This window comes from Mastigoproctus giganteus, chromosome 3 (genome assembly GCF_048544385.1).
Source record: "Mastigoproctus giganteus isolate SK-2022 chromosome 3, ASM4854438v1, whole genome shotgun sequence".
Lineage (NCBI taxonomy): Eukaryota > Metazoa > Arthropoda > Arachnida > Uropygi > Thelyphonidae > Mastigoproctus > Mastigoproctus giganteus.
In genome coordinates this window covers 80,461,782-80,477,735 of record NC_143577.1, presented here as the reverse complement: position 1 = coordinate 80,477,735, position 15,954 = coordinate 80,461,782, and the positions used below count along the sequence as shown (strand labels likewise).

The 15,954-nt window shown below is 38.3% G+C and overlaps 1 protein-coding gene across 1 annotated transcript in view; it reads right to left on the bottom strand.

Moving 5' to 3' along the window:
* The window catches only part of LOC150088107 (cyclin-A2-like), a 106,708-nt gene that overhangs the window by 58,709 nt on the left and 32,045 nt on the right, over window positions 1-15,954 (bottom strand). Inside the window, exon 2 of the mRNA XM_090370023.1 lies at window positions 8,723-9,077. Coding sequence (XP_090226149.1) covers window positions 8,723-9,077 — 355 coding nt within the window. The remainder of the gene's footprint in view (window positions 1-8,722; window positions 9,078-15,954) is intronic.

The following is a 15,954-nucleotide window of genomic DNA, read 5'->3' as shown; positions in this document are numbered from 1 at the left end:
TACGTAGGGCCTGATGATGGACGGGGTCCAGCCACCGCAGGACACTGTCTCGGGCTGAGGAATATACCTGAGACCCATAGTCTAGTTTGGATCGCACAAGTGCACGGTAAAGCCAAAGAATGGTACATCGGTCTGCTCCCCAAGATGTAGAGGAGAGCGAGCGGAGAATATTAAGCCCACGTGTGCACTTTGTGCGGAGTTGACGAATATGATCCAAAAAAGTTAGTTTTTTATCGAATATGAGTCCCAAGAATTTTGTGTTCGCTGCTACTGGAATAGCATTTTGTCCGAGCCTTAATTCAGGTTCAGGATGAAGATTACGCTTGCGACAAAAGTGTACGCAAACGGTCTTCTCCGGCAAGAACCTGAAGCCATTAGCGAGTGCCCAGGAATTCAGACTATCAATGGCTTTCTGCAGTTGTCTTTCAATAACCCTCATGTTGCACGACTGGCAAAAAATGCTAAAGTCATCAACATAGAGGGCACTGTTTACAGTTGGAGGAAGTTGTTCTGTGATGGAATTTATTTTGATGGCAAAAAACGTGACACTTAATACTGATCCTTGTGGTACTCCCTCCTCTTGGCTAAAGGAGCGAGAGAGTGAGGATCCCATACGAACTTGGAAAGATCGATTGGCTAAAAAATTTTGAATAAAAAAGGGCAGATGCCCTCTTAGGCCTAGGCTATGTAAATCGTTTAAAATGCCAAATCTCCAAGTTGTGTCATACGCTTTCTCCATGTCAAAGAACACCGACACCAAGTGTTCGCGTTTTAGGAAAGCATCCCGGATGGATGCTTCCAGTCTAATAAGATGGTCCAAAGTGGACCGGTTCCTTCGGAAGCCGCACTGGATGTTGGAGAGAAGGTCATTTGTTTCGAGATACCAAATTAAACGAGAATTAACCATTCTCTCCAGGATTTTGCACAGACAGCTAGTCAGAGCAATAGGACGATAATTGGTGGTGACTTTTGGATCCTTTCCTGGCTTAGGAAAGGCAAGAACGATTGCCTTTCGCCAGGAGTCCGGAAACTGCCCTTCAGTAAAGATTCTGTTATACAGAAGGAGCAGACAATCCATAGATTTTGGTGAAAGATGTTTAATCATTTCATAATGGATGCCATCTGGTCCAACGGCACTTGCTTTGGAAAGAGCGAGGGCTCTTTTCAATTCCAGAATAGTGAAATCCCCATTGTAGGGATAAATGCCCTTAGTTTTAAAGTTAAGTGCCTGTTTTTCGATTTTATATTTCAGGACCAGGAACTCTGGGGAATACGAAGATGTTGCAGAGATGTTAGAGAATGTTTCCCCAAGAGCATTGGCTATTGCAGTTGGATCTGCAATAGCGCATCCATTATAATCTAGGATTGCAGAAGGTTGGGAGGTATATTTTCCCTTCATTTTCCGGATTTTATCCCAGACTACCTTAGAGTTGGTAGACTGGTTAATAGATGATGTAAAACGGATCCATGATTCCTTTTGACTCTGACGACGGATGTAGCGTGCTTTGGCTCGTGCACGTTTGAAGGCTATAAGGTTGTTCGTGGTAGGATATCGACGAAATATCCCCCACGCTTTGTTTTGAGCCTTTTTTGCTGCTGTGCATTGTGAATTCCACCAAGGTTTGGGAAATGGTGGAAACCGGGCTGATGTTTTTGGGACAGCGTTAGCAGCTGCTTGGACGATGATTTCTGTGATGTACTTTACTGCGTCATTGATAGACTCTTGACTGACTGTGCTAAGATCGAAATTTGCCTGTTGTTGGAAGGCAGTCCAGTCAGCCTGATCAATCTTCCACCGTGGTAACCTAAAAGGAAGACATGGTCTCCCACTGTGTAACAAGGTTATCACAGGGAAGTGATCGCTTCCGTATGGATTCTCCTCCACTTCCCAAGTGAGTGAAGGGAGTAGAGAAGGGGAGCAGATAGAGAGATCAATGGCAGAAAAGGTACGGGTAGGCATGTGAAAGGTGTTTGTTCCAGTATTTAGAAGGGAAAGGTCATTGTCATTCAGCATACGCTCAATGACTCGTCCCCTTCCGTTGATGTTAGCACTACCCTACAGGGTGTTATGTCCGTTAAAATCCCCGAGAAGTAAGAAAGGGGGAGGCAGCTGCGTAAGGAGATCATCAAGGTCTGCCTGGGGGATGTCAGTCCCAGGTGGCAAATAAATGGAGCACACAGTTAATAGAAATCCCACTGAAAGGCAAATTGCAACAGCCTCTATGCTGGTTGTAATTAGCAAAGGCTGCACTGGGGTCTGGTTACCCACAAGGATAGCCACTCCCCCATGTACAGGGCCATCCGCAATTCTATCCTTTCGAAAAAATGTGATGTTGTGCATGGTGGGATCATCATTTGCCTTTAGATATGTCTCCTGCAAGCAAAAGCAAACTGGCTCGTGCTTTTGCAGGAGGGCCTTGATGTCGTCCATATTTTGCTGGAATCCACGACAATTCCATTGTAGGAATTTAGCCATTATTTTGGCTTGGTGGGTCCATCAGGCAGCTTCCGAGGTGCTGAGGGCTTACTTTTATCAGTCTTGGATTTATCTTTTTCGGGGAAGAATGGACGCTGTCCCGTGTCCATGTCTTCCTCCGCAAAGAGTTCCAAGACTGATTCTTCGGGTACCTCCTTTTGCTCGACATCCATCTTTTCTTGGGAACTAGGGGGGACTTCCCCTTTCTTATTCTTTTCTTTCGTAATTACCTTTGTTAATTGTGGAGCATTAGGAGGTACCGATATAGGAGTGGCAGCTGATTGGTCCTTCTGTGTAGGTTTTTGCGAACTTAAGAGATACCGCGCGATAGGAGTGAAAGACTCCTTTGGAGGAATGGTCATGTCCGTCTGAGTTCCGACGGAACATCTCCCTGCTACCTTCTGGGCATAGGTAGGTCTGTTGATATTCAGGGGTTTGACCGATTTCCTTGCCTCCTGGTATGATATATTTAGCTCTGCCTTCAGCCGTTGAATTTCTTTTCTTCTTTCCACCTCTGGCATGCTCGTGAGTAGGCCGGATGTTCGCCCTCACAGTTAATACAGGTGGGTTTTGCGGCTGAACATGCTGTTGTTTCGTGGTCCTCTGCACCGCATCGTGCGCATGCAAGGACTCCACGGCAGGCCATTTGAGAGTGTCCATACTTCTGGCATTTAAAACACCGTAAAGGGTTCGGAATGTATGGACGCACTGAACAATTAATGTATCCAGCTTTGATCTCGTCAGGAGGTTTAGGAGAGTTAAAAGTCAGGATAACGCTCCTGGTTTTAACTATTTTTCCATCCCTTCGCGCAGTGATTCTCTTGACGGCAATGACTCCCTGTGGTTTTAATTCGGAGCAGATTTCCTCCTCGGTGACGTCAAGAAGGTCCCACTCCGAAATGACACCTCTCGATGAATTGAGTGTTCTGTGTGGTGTCACCGTTATAGGGATTCCTCCGATTGATGTTACTCGGAGTAGATGTTCAGATTGCCTGTCATTTTTAGTTTCAATTAAGAGGTCTCCAGAGCGGAGCCTCTTAACTGATTTGGGTGAACCTACTAACCCATCTAACCCTTTCTGTATAAAGAAAGGTGACATTTTTCCAATCGGTTTTTCATTGGTGGAGTGCATGATTAAAAACCGCGGGATAGGACCTGATGGTAATTCAGTCCGCTGCCTCTTTGAAGCAATATTGCTGTCAGTGTCTGTATTTTCAGATAGGGACTGGGTTGGGGCCCCTGAAGAAGTAAGTTTCTCAGGATTCATGAAGTTTTTTATATGGTTCAGTGGCCGGGCTCCCCACCCACCACGGAGCCCAAAGGGATGCCCACTACCCGGCATGCAATAAATGCGCTCGGGAGTGGGACGCCAGGGCTACCCAGACACTATACCCGCACCGCCGCCAGCCTGAATCCTGTCCCTCGGACCATGAGGGTAGGGGCGTGGCATTGACACGGTTGACCCTCGCAGGCGAGCCTACTAGCCGATTGATCCTAGCCGGGCCTTCCAGGACCACCCGTCCTGTCGAAGCAGGGGCCAAAGTGGTGTATTGAAGCTGGGCCCCTCAACCACCAGGATCCCCCTTTCCGAATTTCCACGGGTCGCAGCGCACGGCAAACACGCCGGATTCCATTGATGTAAGCCTGGAACCTGGGCTGTGGGCGTTGGATCCCAGTGATGCTAGTCTGGAAGTCCAGCAGCGTCACTGGGAGGTCCCCTCACCACGTACAGGGGCATCACTCACTGCAGGTGATGGTAGATGGCTCTCTGTCTTCTAACTTCTCCACTAATGCTGGTGTTCAAAGTTCAGTTCTTTTTTTCCTCTTATATATTAATGACTTTCTTCTATTAACTGGAAATCCTATCCATAGTTTTACTAATAACAGAACATTGCATTCCACCTTCCAGTTTGATAAAACTTGTCCTGCACAAACAGCTTAAACTTCTCAAATATCCACTACCAATTCCTTAAATGCTGAATTCTGGATAAATCAGCAGTGGAGAAAAGGTAACTTAGTTACCTTTGCCCCACTTTCAATTTTCAATTCCAATTCTTCTAAAATTGAGTTCTGTCATATTTTGAAAAAAGGATTTTTCTGCAAATGTGCAAGTTTAGAGTTCAGGCTCACCTCTAACAAAAAAGTCCACACCCAAATGTCAGCCTGGAAAGTGTTACTCAGGTTAGGTTAGATCAGCAGTTCCCAGCCTTTATTGACTCACAAACCCCTTTCAAGATAATATTTTTTATTGCAAACCCCCTTTCAACGTAATATTTTTAAGGCAAACCACTAAGCCTATATTCTCTGAAATCGTATAATATTTCTGAATTTTCATTACAAAATATTACTACGTTTTTATAAGCGACATAGCATAATAATAATAATTTTTATTATTAAGTATCATTTTTGATTTGTGAAGCAGTTATTAATCAGTCAAAACAATTTCAGACAGGCTAGACAAGAGTAGAAAACTTGTCCAATGGTAGCAACCATTCTGGTCTCTTGCCAAAACTATTAGCTGCAATTTTTGTCCATCTCTGTTCCCACTTCTGTCAAAGCCAGATGGTTCTCTTCAGCCAAAGATAAAGCTGACCTGCTGGCATCCTATTTTTCTTCCAACCCATGTATTGATGATCTTGGTAAATCACATCAAACCATTCCCAGTACACTCCATTCAATGCCTCTTGTGGTCTTCGTTCAAAAGGATGTCAGAAGGATTTTGATGAACCTGATGCTAAGAAAGCTCCAGGTCCTGACAGTATTTCTCCACTTATTCTCAAAACCTGTGTTCCTGAACTTACGTCTGTTCTTTGCCGCCTTTTTTCACTTTCTTATTCCAAAGGTGTTTTTCTTTCTGCTTGGAAATTAGCTCATATCCAGCCAGTTGCTAAAAAAAGCAGTGACAAATCCCTCCCATCCAATTATCGTCCCATTGCAATTACTTTTACTTTTTCTAAAGTAATGGAGAAATTAATTAATCGCCAACCCTTAAATTATCTAGAAACATTCTGTCTGATCAACGATCCCCAGTATGGATTCCGCCAGTGTCGAATCACTGGTGATATTCTGGCTTATGTTACCTATTTATGGACAAATTCAATGGAAAAGTTGGGTGAAACACAAGCAATTGCTCTTGACATCTCAAAGGATTTCAATCGTGTTTGGCATAAAGGTCTTCTAAACAAGCTTCCATCTTATGGTTTGCCAACTGTTTTTTGTAATTGAGTATCCAGTTTTCTCTGTGATCACTCACTGAAGGTGATGGGTAGACAGATCTCTGTCTTCTAACTTCTCCACTAATGCTGGTGTTCCCCAAGATTCAGTTCTTTCTCCCACTCTTTTCCTATTGTATATTAATGACCTTCCATTGACCAGAAATCCTATCCATAGTTTTGCCTATGATAGCACATTGCATTCCACCTTCCAGTTTGAGAGACCTTGCCTTGCTCAAACAGCTTCAACTTCTCGAATATTCACTACCATTTCCTTAAATGCTGATATCCAGTGGGGCAAAGATAACTTAATTTCAATCCTTCTAAAACTCAGTCCTGTTTATATCTCGCAAAAAGGATTCTTCTGCTCCTATGTTTATCTTTGATGACGCTTTGATTTCTAGGCAAGATCTTGGGAATTACCCTGATCTCTCCTGGCATAACGCACATGACAAATATTGCTTCCTCTGCATCTAAAAAAAAAAAAAAAAAAAAAAAACCACCTTGGTTTTCTCTTTTTTCTCTTGGCGTTAACTTTTCTTCGAAACTGTTGTTGACTCTGTAGAAGTTTCAAATCCAGCCTACCACGTAATATTATTCCCACATCTGGGGCAGTGCCCTCAAAACCTCTCAGGCTTCTAGATACCATTCAAAAAGAGAGCAGTTAGGTTAATTAATGTCTCATCTCTAACAAAGGGGGGGGGGGATTATGATATTAGGGTCACCCGTAAATGATTACATCTACCCATATATTTATTGTCTGAAACAAACTAAATCAGCCACGGAGTTAAAAAAGCCCATTAAAATTCCTCGCATCAGTGACGGAATTCGAACCTGGGCCTTTTCCACCCGGTGTGGGGAGGACGGTGATGATACCACTGTGCTACCATGCAACAGTTATCTCCAACAGAGTCTCTCCACTCTGTCTCGTAGACCTTTCTATAGATACTTCCACGGGCACTGTTCTTCTGAATTGGCTTCTATAATTCCCGCTCTCTCTCTCTTTTAAAGCAATCCGAACACATGCCACAACCAGTCAACATCCTTTTACTGTCCAAGTTCAAACTCACAGAACCAACTTTACTTCTTTCTCATTTATTCATTCAATTTCAGTTTTCTGAAACAACGTTCCTTCTTATGTATTTCCTGAAAATTACAATCAACAGAAGTTCAAGTCTAATGTCAACAAGTCTTCTTTCAACTTTTCAACCTATGCATGGTACTAAGTACTATCTAAAAAAAAAAAAAAAAAAAAAGTACCTGTACATAACAGTCCTTGAGAATCAAAAAATAAATAATAAATAAAAATATTTAGTATGGAAAACATTTATTTAACATGATATACTGTAAGATAGTAAACTAATAAGAAATTGTGAAAAATGTGGTTTCTTTCTTTGGCAATTCTTTACTATTTCTTTAATTTGATTTTACTTTGTTTATTATTAGTTATATTTTGTAGTTTACAATAATATACCTATGTAAATCTAAGTAGATGCCATTATAGAATTTTTAGCGCAAACCCTTTTGCAAACCCCTGGGAGTTTGTTAAAGTGTTCCAGGGTTGGGAACTGCTGGGTTAGATCATGTTATATATCTTGAGATCACAAAGGAACAATTCTGAGACATTATGTGTCATGGTTTGCTGTCCACACGTGTTTGTCTATATATCATCATAACACCCATCCTCACACTATCTTTTCTACAGTTAACCAGACACAAGAGATGAAGTTTGAGATATTACCCCAACCTCCATATTAACCAGACTTACTTCCATATGATTATTATTAACTTTTATAGCCACTAAAAGGGCATCACTTCTTGTCAGATAAAGGAATGAAGATGGTGGTGGTGGTGCATGAATGGCTTCAACACAAGCCACAAAATTTCTCATACAGAAATTTCTCATCTTGGCATTAGTGCAGCATTAAGAGAAAGTTTGGCAAACATAAGACTTGAAGACTCACTTGCAGAGTTTCCTTCTTATTTGCAAAATATATTTTTTTTAAATCCTGCAATTTTCATTATACTGGCCTTTGTAAAAAGTGAGTCCATCTCTAACCCTGTTAAATATGTGTGTTCACAGAGATGTTTCCTGCCCTATCACTAAAATTAATAAACTGAATACAAATCCTGTTCTGTTCAAAGAAATTATGACATACAAGACTAAAATTAAGCTAAACCCCAACCTCCATTAATTCTTAGAGATCAAACCTCTATTTCAAGTTGGGATGTGGCATGTTAATCCTATGTACCTTCTTTTGACTCCAAAATCCAGAGAATCTGGATTTTATAAATCTTGAAAAAACTTTCACACTCTGAAACTTTAATTTATCAAAAGTGTTTAGTTTTCATGCTTCCTTTTCACTGCCCAAAAGTATTCTTTGATACCATTATATAAAAAAACCAGAGATGTGAAGTTTCAAACTACAGCATTTGATGGAAATTATAAAACAATACTCCATTAAAGATTTACTCAATGGCAAATTTATAGAATATAGACAAAGAAGGAAAAAAATGTAGAAAGAATGGAAGATAATAGATTCCCTAACTTAGCTTATACATATAGAGCAAAAGGAAAAAGAGACAGAGGAAGACCAAAGAAAAGATGGGCAGATTTGCCAAGTATTGCCAAGTAAGCAAATTTTGCTCACACAAGGGTAAAACTTCTCATCCCATACACAATTTCCCTCTAAATAATTAACTTTCCCACAGTATTTGAATTTGGACTTGTTTACAGTCTCTTCTAACAGTGTAAACTATAAACATGACTTAGGTAAGGCATTTCAACAACATCAGCAGTCATAAAAGAGAACAGAAATGCTTCATACAGTATTTTGGTTTTTCTAATTATTAAATATTATATTGATAAATGGAAGCAAGACCAGCCATTAGCTTAAAGTTAAATTTGTTTTAGAGGCAGTTAAACCACTAAGTTCCATACAGATACAACTCTCATCTGACAGATTGCACCTGTTATTTCTGAAAATCCATTAAATCAAAAGATTTAATGTATATTAAAATGCAAAAAGATTACCTGATGATTTATCATCATTATCTTCATCAATATAATGGAGTGGTTTGGAAAGAGATGTCAGAGCCTTTCTTTGATGTCCATCATATACTGGCAAACGATACACATTTTCTGGTATAAAAATATTTTCTTTAGTTTGTTCTTGAGTACAGATTATCTCTTTGTTTTCCTGTATATGAATGTTCTCTTTATTTCCCTGGTCACATATTTTCTTTTTATCATTTGGAAAATTAGCATATGCACCTTTAACATTTTCTTTGTCATCAACATCTTCAAAAACAGTAAATGGTTGAATATTGGATTCAAATTTTCCAAAGTGGTTGTCATTTGAAACTCCTTTATGGTCTAGAAATTGTCCCTGAAATCATAATTATTAAAAATTAGCTTTTAACAACACAATTCATTAAAATATTATTTATATGGAACTGTTTAATAATGTAGCATATAAATATGAAAAATAAATTTATCATTCACTGTGTATGAAATAAAAATGTTTGCAAAAATTTTTTACTTGTACTGGAAATTACAAGGCATCCAAATTATTTTACTATTTAAGTTTGGCCCTTAACTAGTAGTGTCATTTTTGTTCCAACATCATTTTTCATCTGATGCTTGTGTTCTGCACAATAGGAATATATTTTAAACTACATAAAGCAATGCAATAATATGTAAGTTTGTCATTTCTCCACTGCCATTTTCCATAAAAATTACTTAATTTTGCTTTTTTTTTAAACAGAAAATGTTATAGAAAACACAAAAAAAAATTAAACATTCTGAAATTATCAAAATTTCAATGATTAAATATTAAAAGTTCATTAAAAAAATGAAAGAAAAGGTAATGCACCTAAGAAAATATTATTTACAAATTTAAAAATTAACTACATAAAACAAAATGTGTTAAATACTAATATGCTCATGACCACAAGTAAGCACAAGCAAGAAATTTAATGTCTTGTGGTCTGAGAGATTACAACATACTAGTAGCCTTAAAGTTGCAACATAATAGTGCAAGAAAGCTATACACTTTTGCTGTACCACAAAAAAAAAAAATAATAATAATATATATATATATATATATATATATATATAAGAAAATACAAATTATGCAAATAATGCATATTATTTGCATCATTATGCAAATAATACAAACACCAATAATACATCATTATGAAAATACAAATAGGAGGGACCTAATTAATGTAGATAACTATTTGGTACCTTTGAATTTCTTCAAATATCACCCTAACCATCTACAAAGGCAACTTTTCCATTAATCAACAACTCACTGGCTAAAAGAATATTTCCTAGAATCTAGTCTAAACCTCTTTCCCTGTAATTTGAATTTATGACCCCTGGTTCTGGAATTCCTTATAACATTGAAAATTCTGCACTCATTCATTTCACTAACTCCTCTCAGATAGGGAAGTCATAATCCTACCACAAGGCAATTGTAAGACCACATTTGGAATATTGCATCCAAGTATGAAGACCTCATTTGAAAAAAAAAAAAGACTGAGCTTCTTGTAAGGGTCCAAAGATGACCAACCTACATGGTGAGATCTGCAAAATGGCAACCATACACGGAAAGATTCAGACTTGTTCACTATAGAGCCCGGCAACCAGGCACCTTAGTTGGGACCTGGTTGCTGGGCTCTATAGCCTACAAATCTGAATCTGTCCTCATACAGTTGCCATTTTGCAGATCTCACCATGCAAGTTTGCCATCTTTGGATCCTTACAAGAAGCTCAATATCTTTTTTTTTGATGGTCTCCATACTAGGATGCAATATTCCAAATTTGGTCTTACAATTGCCTTGTAATGGATGACTTCCACTATCTCTACAGGATAATATTCAATAAATCAATGATTGGACACGATGGGCTTTCCTGGCCACCTGTTCACACAGCTCAAAAAACTTCATATCTGCCCATATCATAACTTCCACATACCTTTCTTCCTCTAATGTTTTTAACTTGTTCCTGCCAAGTGAATAAGTTATTTTGGGGTTGCTATTCCCCAAGTATAAAACACTGCATTTTGCTGTGTTAAAACATGGCTGCTATTTTTCTGACCATTTTTGAAACATGTTCAAGTCATTCTGAAGGAATGCTAATTGGCACTAATCATTAAAGACTCTCCCAATCTTTAAGTAGTCTGCAAATTTTGACATCACACCCTTTATCCCTTCATTGATGTCATTTATGAAAATCAGAAACATCAATAGTGCAAGAACCAATCATTGGGGGAGACTCCACTTCTGTGTTACAACAATCTCAAGAATATCCATTAATCACAATCCCCAGCCACCCTTCAAATCCATCTTAGAATCTTTCCAGTAATCCCAATATGTTTTCAGCTTATACAGTAAGCTCTCATGAGGGACTGAGTCAAATGCCTTGCTAAAATCCAAATAAGCTATTGCAATTTTCCCTACATCTAGCTCACAAATAACTGTCAAAATAGCTTTCTAGGTTAGTTAAACATGATTTTCCCTAAACAAAACCATGCTGTGTATCCTTCAGAATGCCATCTCTATCTAAATGTCCCTGGATTGCACTCTTAATCATTGCCACAAAGGTTTTCCTTACCTTAATTCAAATTAACTGGGTTGTAGTTACCAACTTCACCTTAGATTCATATTTACACATCAGTGATATGTTGGCACTTCTCTAATTTAAAGGGATCTCTTCCAAATGCAAAGATTAACATGAATAGTTCAATACACTCTCTAGCCACCTTACTCAAAATTACTAGGTTATTACGAGCTTTACTCGTAATAACCTGCTTACCTTTAGTCTCAAGTTTTTCAAATAAACAGTCATCTGCTATTTTTAAATCACTAATTTCATATGGTTCAGCCTCACTCGTACAGTCTCTCCTCAGCATAAGAGTGTTTCATTAGTGAAGACCAATGCAAAATACATATTCACTTCATCAGCAACATCACCTGAGTTATCTAAGACTTTCCTCACACCAGGTGCAGACAGAAGTGTAAGTAATTCTTGCACTGCTATTGGAATGAACATAACCCTGAAAAGCAAGGTATTACAGATTTCAAGAATTGCTGGAGTCATAATGGAACAAGTAAATACAGGAGCTATGTTACGATAACTATGAGAAATAACAGGTACATATATACTTGCATGTACACAAATGCTGGGAGCATAGTTAATAAATTGGATGAATTTGAAGTGCTGGCAAATAAATCAAATGCAGACATTGTTGGGATATCAGAGACATGGTGTCACTTAGATATAAGTCATGCAAAATTTGAATATGGGAAGTAAATTGTGTACAGAAAGGCCAAACAGGATAGGAGGGAAGAGTTATGCTCTTAGTTAAAAAGTACATAAAATCTAAGGCAGTGCATCCAGTCAACATGGGTGGCCAGTGCAAGGTTGAGTAATTTTAGTATGACATTGGCACACTGGGAAAGGCTGACCGGGCCAGCCGGGTGAGAAAAGTGCCTGCCTGGCAACCCAAAGGTCGCAGGTTTGAATCCACATCTCGGGCTTGGATCAGAGTAGAAAATGCAAAAACCTTGGGAAGTACAATATGGCCACAGAAGCCAATGCACCAACAACTAACAAAAAAAAAAAAAAAAAAAAAAACTGGGAAAGCAAAAATGAGAGTAGGAGTGTGTTATAGGCCTAATGACTCTGTTCAGTATAATGAACAACTATACAGAGAAATAGGGCAGGTCAGTAAATCACAATGTCTCGTAATGGGGAATATTAACTTTCCAGATATTGACTACAACTTGTGGATTGGTCACTTGCACATTAGCATGACTTTTGTAAATTTATTTGATGACTGTTTCTACAGCAGAGGCACGTTAGAGAGGAATAACAGAGAGTAATACTCTTGTTATGATTATCAGCAGTGATTATTCATGCATTAAGAATCTGCAGATAAAACAACCACTAGGTGGCAGTAATCAGAGTATACTGATATGAGGTTTACTTAAAGATATAATTACCATCAATGGTAAAGAGAAAGGTTTTTGATATAGTTAAGGAAGGACATTACATGGTTGTTTTCCATTAAGATTATTACTAAACATATTACCACTCAATACCACATGAAATAATATAGTTTATTAAGCTATTCACCTAAACTACTATAGATTAAAGCAGCATTTCCCAAACTGTGTTCCATAAGATGTGATCAAGTGTTCCGTGAAAAATCATAATTAATAATTAAAAAAATAAATAAAATAAATAAATTTTGCATATTTGTAGTGTACACCACACTGTAGCATGACTAAAAAAGTTTGATATCATATACTTAAATATATGATATCAAAATTATTTTGTAATATCATATATTTAAGTATCATTATAATTTTCAACATCATTTTTTTCGGTTATTAATATACTGGCATAAATTAATAATCAAATAGACTGCGGAACACTTTATTTTGGCAGACTTTTGCATACAGAAGTATGCACAGAGGTAATGACATCTACAAAAAACTAGCAATGTATAGTGATCTAATATATCTTCAAAAAGGCCTCTAAGGTTGGGAGAGTACATATCCAGAATTTAAAACAAATACACCAACCGTTTAATTATAATGGTTTAATACTAGAAACTAAAATGTACCAAACGATACTACACTGTAAAATGATATATGCAAAAGACTGATTTACAAAATAAATATACGATGAAACTTTAATATACAATAAAATATAAATTAAATACTTAAAATACAATAAAGATAAAAGCGATAAAACATTGACTGAAGCTTTCGGAGGCTTCGTCTCCTTTCTCAACAACAATGATGTTTAAGCAACATATCCTTAAGTAACAGGCTCACAGCACACGTGGTTGACCATGTGTGCTGTGAGCTATTTCTTCCATACGATCCAGAACCGGAAGCGGCTCGGGAGCAAGGAAATATAAAATGCTCTTCTTTTGCCAGGACCACAGCTTCTAGTAGGGGGGGGAAATCGAACACCCCTGTCCCTATTCATACTATTGTTCTCAGACGAGCCTATCCACAAACTCTAGCCACTTACGGTCCCAGAACCTATGCGCCCAGTCAAGGATGACTGCATTCACCGGGGAGACCTGATGATGTTTCTCCCAATAATGCTCAGCAATGGCAGACTTATTGAACTCTGCGGTCTGTATAGCTCGCATGTGCTCCCCCAGACGGTCTTTTAGTCGCCGTCCTGTCTCCCCCACAGTCCGGGCATTCGATCTCATATACGACCCCACTACTGGAATCCCCAGGAATGGGGTCTTTGACCTGTGACAACACTGTGTGCAACTTCCGACCCGGAAGCTGCACACAGCGTGTCTGAAAGTCACGTAGCATTCTTGAAACTCGATCTGACAAGCCCGGATAGTAGGGAATATAAACTGTGGCGACTGGAACAGACGGTATTACATGATTAGGCTCCACGCCTCTATTATATTTATCAATGACCCTCTGGGGCCACATTTCATAAGATCCGCCCTAACTCGCCCAATTTCTTTCTCTCTCTCCTCAGAGGTGCTACAATGCGTCCTAACCCTACCCAAAAGTGCCCTGGCCACGCTGTTTTTATGCTGGGCAGTCTGTGCTGACCTATAATGGGTGAGGAGGCGGAAAGCCTCCTTGATAAAGGAGGAGGAAGCCTCCGAAAGCTTCAGTCAATGTTTTATCGCTTTTATCTTTATTGTATTTTAAGTATTTTATTTATATTTTATTGTATATTAAAGTTTTGTCGTATATTTATTTTGTAAATCAGTCTTTTGCATATATCACTTTATAGTGTAGTATCGTTTGGTACATTTTAGTTTCTAGTATTAAACCATTATAATTAAACGGTTGGTGTATTTGTTTTAAATTCTGGAAGTGATCTAATATGCCAATGTATAGTGATCTAAATTACAGTGTCTGGAGACTAGGCACCTGCAAGATGACCTGATTGAGGTGTATAAAGCCTTGAATGGTTTGAGCATGCTCAGTGCTGATGGGATTCTTCCTCTTGCTCAGAATAATTGCCTGAGAGGGCATAAATTCAAATTGAAGAAAGACAGTTGTAGGATAGATATACGGAAGTTTGCCTTTAGCCAGCATGTGGTGATTGCTGGAACAAACTTCCATCTGTCAGAACTAGACAAACATTTGGAGCGAGTGGATGGGGTGAAATTAGATTTTTTTTTTTGGCTGATGCTATATAAGCTTGCTTTCTTGCATCATGTTACTTTACTAATGCTAATATTTCAGAAGAAATAGTCCAAGAATATACATGATTATAAAGCAAGATGAATTGTGATATAAAAAAAATGATAGCCTAGTTAAAACACAAAATTTCATGTTATCTATTAATAAACAGTTTTGCCCACCTCAGTATTGCAGTGTATACTCAGGTTGGCAAATGTAACATCTTATGGGATTTGGAATGTATGCACATTGCGGTTATGGATGTGGTTATTCTCAAGCAACATGCAGAGGCAATGCTATTACCCAAACTGTGGGTCTAGTAACTGCACACAAACAGAATATATTGAAATCAGTTCAGTGCCATTCTAATTGTAGGGAAGCTTAGCCTTACTTTTCTAAAGCATGCGATTTATGGAGGAAAGGGGGAAAAATGTAAGAAGTGAGAAAGAAAGTACAGGTAACTTTGCCTAAATGCATATATCCTTCCATCACAAAAAAAAAAAAAAAACACATCTGTAGCAACTCAAACAGAGGTGTCGGTCATCCCTTACTAGACTAGGAAAATCTGACCCTTCTTAAAACTGGATCTTGTGCCCACATTTCCTGACTGGATCCATCTCGGTTATCACATTTCTCTATGCTCTCCCACTCTGTCCCCATGCATAGGGTGTGCAGCACTGAATGACCTTTCGGCAATAGTAATTTCCTGATTTTCTGCAAATTACAAACATCATCTTGTGCACAGAATGTTACAGCATGATAGAAAAAAAAAAAAAAAAAAAAAACTCTGCATGCATATCCTTTACCAACTAGATCATTCAGACTTAACTTTTAGATACCATTACTGAACACAAAACCAAGCAAAAAGTAGAGGTAAAATGCAAATATGTTACCACTGGTGGAATAATTCATATGATAAAGCCAAACAAGGAAGGAATAAAGTGTGCAGAACTTACTTCACAAACATCCCATAACACTAAATCTTATCAATTACAACAGACTAAAAGCCAAAGAAGAAAAAAAAAAAAAAAACACGCTTGGATCATTTTGTCTGTACTGACTATTTAAGATACAGTT